We start from the raw sequence: 7874 nt of genomic DNA, 5'->3' as shown, positions 1-7874 counted from the left end.
GAATCAATATAAAGTAATCCAGATTTCAATATGGACATATTAGATGCGACACAGGTCTGGCCCATTTTATGTCGTATTTACTGGCCCAAAAATGCTTTTCCCCCTATGTTGTGGATAGATCCACACAGTAAAGACAAGCCTTATTAGAGTAGAAGAATAAAAGATTCGCCCTCCTCAAGGTTGGGTTAAGGCTTTGGCATGCCCGGCCCAAGGCTGCTCGTTGGCAGCCCTAGTAATTTTTATGGATCGAATTTTCTTCCAATTGTCAAGATCCAATAAGTTATAAGAGGCTAAGAGCAAGCCTACAAGTGTTGGACAGATCAGAATTGGATCCAAATGTTGATATTGGATAGGACCCCAATCTGATAAAGATCCGATCCAATAAATGACCATATCAAATATTTCATTCCATTTACTCTTATTTGATATTTTATGAAATTTGTACAAATATGAATCGAATTATTAAGGTATGGAAGATTTGATCCGATAAGTTAATAATCGGATCTGATTTTGATTTTAATAGGTCTCGGGTTCGATATGGATCCAATCCATTCCCATTTTTTCCTTTAAGTTGTTGGATCAGATCCCAATCAATGGGACTTTGATCATGTCATACTATTCTGATCCAAATCCTTGACAATCCTAATAGTTCCTTAATAATTAGGAAAAATTACTTAAAAGGACCCTAGAAGAGGGGGTCCTTTCTAAATAATCCCTTAGTTTTGAGCCATGTCTTAATATTTCATTTAATAAAGTTTTATTTTTTTTAATAATCCCCCAACCTATCTCTCCTTATAATGTTTTTGAAATATCTAAACTGACATTTTTCTCATCTTCTTCATGTAGTTAGGTTTTCCAACGACGATTGAGATCATTTCCAACTATTCTTTTTACAGTGAATGAAGAATGGAGAATGATATACTCTTAATTTTTAACATTTAAGTGTATTTTTTGATAATATAAAAAAATAAAAATGAAAAATGAAGTTGAGATTCTAAATTTTTTGATGATTACGTTTGTAACTTTTGATTTAAGTGTTCAATTCGCAACTATGATATATGCATTTTGGATATTTTGAGAAGATTTGCTTAGGATCGAAGTCGAAAAATGACAAAAATGAAATAATGAAAAAAAGAAAAAAAAAACATTGAGTTCAACATTTTTATTGTCGAGCTCACCATTTTTTATTGTTGAGTTCAACGTTTTTTTATGTAAACATTGTCGAATTGGACAATAATAAAATACGACTTAAAAGCGTTGAGTATATCAAATTTAGGGACTATTCAATCTATATCAACAAGTTTGATAATGTTAATATTTTGAGTTCAAAGATAATTATTGATGAACTCAATGCCTTTAAGTCATGTTTAATTATTGTTGCACCCCTGTTGTGGTAAAATTTGGTTCTTCATTCCTTTAACAATTTCTGTATCTCTTTCTCTTCTACTCCTCCTTTACTTCTTTCGAGTAGGGGCCACTTAAAAAACTCTTTGTCAATTAAGTCAAACATGATTTTAGTAGAGTAAATGTATGAGATAACTAAATTTGCACGTCTTTGCCTTCGATAACCCTCTATTTATAAATTCTCTTTCCTATGCCTTGGGAATGTTTTTTTTTAATATTTTTCATTATCACTTTAGTAGATGTATCATTTTTAGTCTCAATTTTTTTTCTTCTAAATACAGGTCTTAGGTAGTTGTTTACACCACGTGAACCCTATTGTCAACAATTGTTCATATAAATTGCTAACAAATTGATGATAATGGTTGTGTCTTGGTCTCCTGTGTGAAAATATGAAACAACAAAGTAAAATACAATCGTACAAAACACAAGGATTTACGTGATTCGACAGTATGCCTATGTCCCTAGATCAAATAAAGAACAATCACTATCTTCTTTTAAGTTTACAGCCCATGAGATTTCTACTTACAAATCGGAAATTATCATAACATGTAAATCTACACAAATAAGAAATCCCTTGAAATAGAAAACCTTTAAGAAAATATTACAGGATTGTCCTTTTTGTATCTCTAAGAAATTTGGATTGAGGGCTCCGTCCCCACACTCCTGGGACGATCAATTGGCCGCTTGATGAGGGTGTTGCCACCTTGCATCCCTGCAACTCTGCGTAGTGCAACATAATACAAGACATTTACACAAGACCTTGTGTGTGGAAGGCATCATGGGGATGAATGGTGCTCAGGTAATTCCTCTAACTCCTACTCCGGACATGCTAAATATACTAAAATCCAAATGATAAACACACAAATCAAACTACACAAATGAAAGAAGACACAAAAACTATATTTAATCACATAGGAGACATAATTTACGTGGTTCGACAATATTGCCTACGTCCATGAAAAGTGATAATGATTTCTATTAATGAAGAATCACGATAAATACAATACAGTTTTTTAGATTTTTCAAAAAGTGAAATATTATAGCGTCTAGGGCTTTCAATACCTCCAACAGTTGTACGGACGCTAAAAACGAGCAATGCTTGCAACATTGCAGGGTAATTATCACTCCCTTTCAGGGTCCTATAAACCTCGAACGCCCACCCTTCGTAAACAACAAGATATAATCCAAAGTTAGGGCCACAAACAACAAGTCACTCCATCTACCGTGGTGATTACCGAAAGCTATTGTGACTAAAGAGAGAGACGACACGGTAAAAGTCAAATGAAAGTGATTCAAGTGGAGGAGTTTGGAAGGAGACTTATAACCTTATCATGATCTCCACAAATATCAAGTTCTAGAGAAAAATTCATTTGATCATTGTCAAAATATCATCTAAAGATGCGTAATATGTGTCTTGGTGCGCTATTTGTCAAGGACACCCCCATATGGTCATGATGGGACATAGGCAACTTTGTTAAAGTCAAAATTATGGACCAAAGAAAGTTCTAGGCGGCTACCCTTCTCTTCTTCTACAACTACAAACTTAAACACAAGGCCAATCACTGATTTCTTACCGTCAAGAATCTCTTAAGTTATGGGTTTTAGTACAAAAAGTAGTGCTATTTTTCCTTTGATCTTCGCTCTATGTTTTATGACCTTAAATCTCTGCTTTGGAATACAAACCAACACATCCACCCCATACATCAAAGACCCAGAAACCATTACTTCCTCTGACCAAATCTTCAAACTAGGCTTCTTCAGCCCAAGTAACTCTACAAACCGTTACATTGGAATTTGGTACAATAAGATTCCAATACAAACTATTATATGGGTTGCCAATAGAGAAAACCCAGTAACAGATTCTTCTGGAGTTTTTACTATTGGAGATGATGGCAATCTAGTAGTTTTAAATGGTCGAAACAAAGTTCTTTGGAAGACCAATGTTTCTTTTCTCTCTTATAATTCAAGTGCTGAGTTAACAGATTCTGGGAATCTAATTCTAAGAGAATTGAATTCTAATGGGAGGATCTTATGGCAGAGTTTTGAACACCCATCACACACTCTCATCCCAGGCATGAGAATTAGCACAAATGTGAGAACAGGGGAGAAACATGTTATAAGGTCGTGGAAAAGTGATTCGGATCCATCTTACGGAAACTTTTTTATGGAACTTGACCCAACAAGCATTCCTCAAGCCATCATTTGGAATGGGTCTCGTCGACATTGGCTAAGTGGTCCATGGAACGGAAGGATCTTTATCGGGGTACAAAATATGCACTCGGTTTATGACAATGGGTTTGATGTCGTTCGAGAAGATGACGGAAATGTGTATACGACTGTGTCTATTGCCAACGAGTTTGCTTTTGTAAGGTATGATTTGAATTCAAGTGGAAGATTAATTGAATATGGATGGTACGAACCGGAGAATCGATGGGTCGAATTCTGGTCAGGACCTCGTACTGAGTGCCAAGTTTATGGCAAATGTGGGCCTTTTGGAAGCTGTAATGTCTTAGAATCACCAATTTGTAGTTGTCTTAGAGGTTTCGAGCCGAAGACGATGGGGGAATGGAGTAAGAGAAATTGGTCAGATGGTTGTGTGAGGAGGACCGAATTGCGGTGTGAGAGAAATAATACAAATGGTGATGAGGGGAAACAAGATGGGTTTTTGCAATTGAAAATGATGAAAGTTCCTGATATTGCCAATTTTTTGGAAAAACCAAGGGACTTGAAGGATTGTGAACAAGAGTGTTTAAAGAATTGTTCTTGTATAGCTTATTCTTATGATGCCGGCATTGGGTGTATGTGGTGGAGCAGAGATTTAATTGACATAGAGAAATTCTCCTCGACCGGAGTCGATCTTTATATCCGTGTAGCACATTCAGAACTCAGTAAGATTCTTTTTTTACTTATTTTTTTCATATTTTTTTCTTGGTTCATTTTCATTTATGGTTCAAAATCAAAGAAATTTTTGTTATTTATAGGAAATTTGGGATAGTATGAGTGTTGCTCTTATATTTTTTGCACCCTTCGAGAATTGGAGGTATCTCACTTGAAATTCTTTAACTAATCTAACCCAAAATATCTTAATTACTTTGAAATTTTGAAGATGCTAATGTTGACAAGTCTAGCTTGGGCTGCAACTTAATTGTAATTTTGACTAATTAGCTCACAAATTTTGAATTCTTGCTATTTATATACTTGTTAGACCAATCCTTTGATTTCTTTATATTATAATATGAGTTTCTTTTGAAAATGCAGATAAAAAGAATTCAAAGATAATTATCATAATTACAGTCGTTATCGGTGTATTGATCGTCGGTTTTGGATTCTGCACATACTTTTATTGTAACAGGATGAAAAAACAGAAAGGTAAGATGAATGTCTCAAGTAGATTTTCCATGAAACAAACACAATTAATTTAATCCAACTAACACTGGAGATTGTTCTCCTGCTCACTCTGAAATTCAGGAAAGAAGAATAAAGACATGGAAATCGTATTATTTAGTAAGGGCACCATCTCTGAAGAATTTTCAGATTCAGATGTGCTAGGAGACAACTCAGAGTTGCCAATTTTCAATTTCCAGAGGATAGCAATTGCTACAAACAACTTTGATATTGGGAATAAGCTTGGGCAAGGTGGTTTTGGGCCAGTTTTCAAGGTAGTAGTCGTTTTACTTATTTTCATTGTCTTCTTAATTACTCCCTTTACTAGTATGAGGATTGTCTCCTTATAAATGAAACTTAGCTTTGATCACACACAACTTGAACTGAAAAAACTAATTTAGTGAAGGGGGTTATTGTAAAAACTAGTTATTTTAAATAGATTGATGTTTGTTTCCAGGGAATATTACCAAATGGACAAGAAATAGCTGTAAAAAGGCTTTCTAAGAGCTCTGGACAAGGTGTGGAGGAGTTCAAGAATGAGGTTGTGGTGATTTCAAAACTTCAACATAGGAATCTTGTTAGACTTCTGGGCTGCTGCATTGAAGGGGAAGAAAAGATGTTGATATATGAATACATGCCCAATACAAGTTTGGATTGTTTTCTTTTCGGTTAGTTCTTTCTATAACTTTCTCTATTCTTTTTGGTTAACTATTTTTCAAGTTTTGAATATTAATTGCTCTAGTTCCATAAAAAGAAATAAAAGATTTCTGAAAATGATTTAATGTTTTAATTCGAATTAGTTGTTTTATTTGATTTCTTGATCAGATAAAACCAAACAAGCACTCTTAGATTGGAAAAAGCGACTCCAAATTATCGAGGGGATTGGTCGAGGCATTCTTTATCTTCATAGAGATTCTAGATTAAGAGTTATCCATAGAGATCTAAAGGCAAGCAACATTTTGTTGGATAAAGATCTAAATCCTAAAATTTCAGACTTTGGCATGGCAAGGATATTTGGAGGCAATGAACTTCAAGCAAATACTATAAGGGTTGTTGGTACATAGTAAGTAATACTCCTTTTAATAACTATTGCAATTATAGTTTCTATTGAGTTACTCACGATTCTTACACCTACTCATACTCCCGCTTGTAAATATCAGGTAGGATGATCCAACCATAAAATGAGTCGATCATCATCGCGAAAATGTTCATTACTATTAAAAATCTATTCATTCCATCATTATTGACCGTATGAACATTTTGATCTGAACTAATAGTTCAATATCATAATACAGACTTTTCAAATTAATTTTTATGACGTTAGGAATGTCAGATGGGTTGATTTTTTTAGTGGATTGTGTCCACGATATCCAGAACTCATTGCACTATTGGATCATAAAACATGATATTCATTTGGGATCACAAGAGGGAGTACAAATAAGGAGTAAATCCAGACTAACATTTTATTATTATTGTTATAAGGAAGCATTAGTGCTTCAACAACCTCTAAGTGGTAAACAGAGTGTTTTATGTTTTTCTTTCTAGCCAAGTCTCAATCTTGGTAAGGTTTGTAGTCTTCAATCCCAACTCTTTTCTAAACACTTAGAATTTGTTCTATGCATGACGAAATGTAGCGGCTACATGTCCCCTGAGTATGCAATGGAGGGATTATTTTCTGAAAAGTCGGATGTATTCAGTTTTGGAGTATTGCTACTAGAGATCGTGAGTGGAAAAAAGAACACTAGTTTTCACAATGACGAACAATCTTGGGGCCTTTTGGGATATGTAAGTGTGTAGAAACTATTTTTAATTTACCTATTTGAGCTAATCAAAAATGTTATTTTCAAGTAAATAATGTCTTTTATATATGATTGATACAGGCATGGAAATTATGGAACGAAGGCGGGGAGGTAGCACTGATTGATTCAACCTTATCTGAACCATCTTTCACAGAAGAAATTTTGAAGTGTATTCATGTGGGACTATTGTGTGTGCAAGATTTTGCCAAAGATAGACCTAGCATGTCGACCATAATTTCGATGCTTACTAGTGAAATTACAAACCTTCCTACTCCAAAGCAACCTGCATTTACTGAAAGACAGACTGCTTCAGGTTCATATTCATCTCTAGATAGCCATAAAACATGTTCTATCAACAATGTCACCATTACATCTTTTGAAGGTAGATAATGTTCATATTTAAATATTTCTTGTATGCTATTGAAGAGTTATCAAGGATTCTTGAGAGTCGGCGGAATGGATACCACCAAAGTTTTGGAGAATGAATCCGACGTAGTAGGATCCACTATGTATAAGTAGACTCAAACAATGTATTGTATTGTATAGACCTGATCTTATATTGAATTTACTATTTAATTATTTTATTACTATCAATTAAATTTATTGATATGAATCTAAATTAGGCATCGGAGATTCTTTAGCAAGTATTACAATGGCGTCTTAAATTAGTAAAATTTAGGGGGTTTGAAGTTCTATGTATCTCAAGATGTTGGATTGACAGAAAAATCTCCCACAAAAGAATTTTTTGATAAATAATATAATAGACAATTTATTAAAAAGATTAAAAGGTGGTATGAGCAAATGCATATATTTTGAAACGGCTTCTTTGTAATTTAAAATATTTATTAAAGGATTTTGGAAGATTACATATTAAAAATGGTATTTTTTTAAAATTTTTTTTGGAAAACTAACCAACGGGATTCCAATTTTCTTGATTTTTGAACAAAATGATTAATTATATTAAGTTTAAATGTAAGGTGAGGGCATTTGTGAGATCTAAAATTAATTTGGTGTCTAGTAAAGATAAGTGCGTAGGCTTAGACAAAGTTTTGTGGGATTTCTTAAATCAATACATGGAATATAGCAAAATCTATTGTGATGCGCGCCACCAAGCCACCACGCCATTTGGTTATATGAGCGCCACCACGCCATTTGTGTCAGTCTAGCCTTAATGTTAAAAGAAATAAGGGTGATTTCAAGTTTATACATACACTAGAAAAGATGTGCATTTGTGTATCCCGAGAAAAAGATTATGGTTCCGTGTTCGTAACACGTCAGCCAAGTATT

The 7874-nt window shown here is 34.0% G+C and overlaps 1 protein-coding gene across 2 annotated transcripts; it reads left to right on the top strand.

Annotated features, from left to right (window-relative positions):
- The first annotated feature begins 2932 nt into the window (after positions 1-2932).
- Positions 2933-7022, top strand: LOC147387409 (G-type lectin S-receptor-like serine/threonine-protein kinase At1g11300). 2 transcript variants are annotated; one of them, XM_086420599.1, is made up of 7 exons: positions 2934-4292; positions 4663-4773; positions 4873-5063; positions 5246-5456; positions 5614-5851; positions 6423-6573; positions 6669-7022. In XM_086420599.1, exons 1-7 carry the CDS (start codon positions 2999-3001, stop codon positions 6975-6977), a joined length of 2505 nt encoding a protein of 834 aa, XP_086276725.1. In that variant the 5' UTR covers positions 2934-2998; the 3' UTR covers positions 6978-7022. The 2 variants fall into 2 exon arrangements, with proteins under 2 accessions (XP_086276726.1, XP_086276725.1); XM_086420600.1 differs by lacking the exon at positions 6669-7022 and having other exon boundaries at positions 2933-4292; positions 5614-5855; positions 6423-6528.
- Positions 7023-7874: the final 852 nt, after the last annotated feature.

The sequence above is a fragment of the Akebia trifoliata genome, chromosome 13, assembly GCF_017979445.1.
Source record: "Akebia trifoliata isolate Shusen 1 chromosome 13, ASM1797944v1, whole genome shotgun sequence".
NCBI classification, from domain to species: domain Eukaryota; kingdom Viridiplantae; phylum Streptophyta; class Magnoliopsida; order Ranunculales; family Lardizabalaceae; genus Akebia; species Akebia trifoliata.
Note: the sequence above shows the minus strand (reverse complement) of the source record. Positions and strands in the feature narration are given on the sequence as shown.

Excerpts from the sequence above, each read along its gene's own strand:
- LOC147387409 (XM_086420599.1), top strand. The coding sequence starts at position 2,999 with ATGGGTTTTAGTACAAAAAGTAGTGCTATTTTTCCTTTGATCTTCGCT. Across the intron at positions 5,064-5,245 it reads GTTTTGGGCCAGTTTTCAAG|GGAATATTACCAAATGGACA; the intron begins GTAGTAGTCGTT and ends GTTTGTTTCCAG. Across the intron at positions 5,852-6,422 it reads ATAAGGGTTGTTGGTACATA|CGGCTACATGTCCCCTGAGT; the intron begins GTAAGTAATACT and ends GACGAAATGTAG.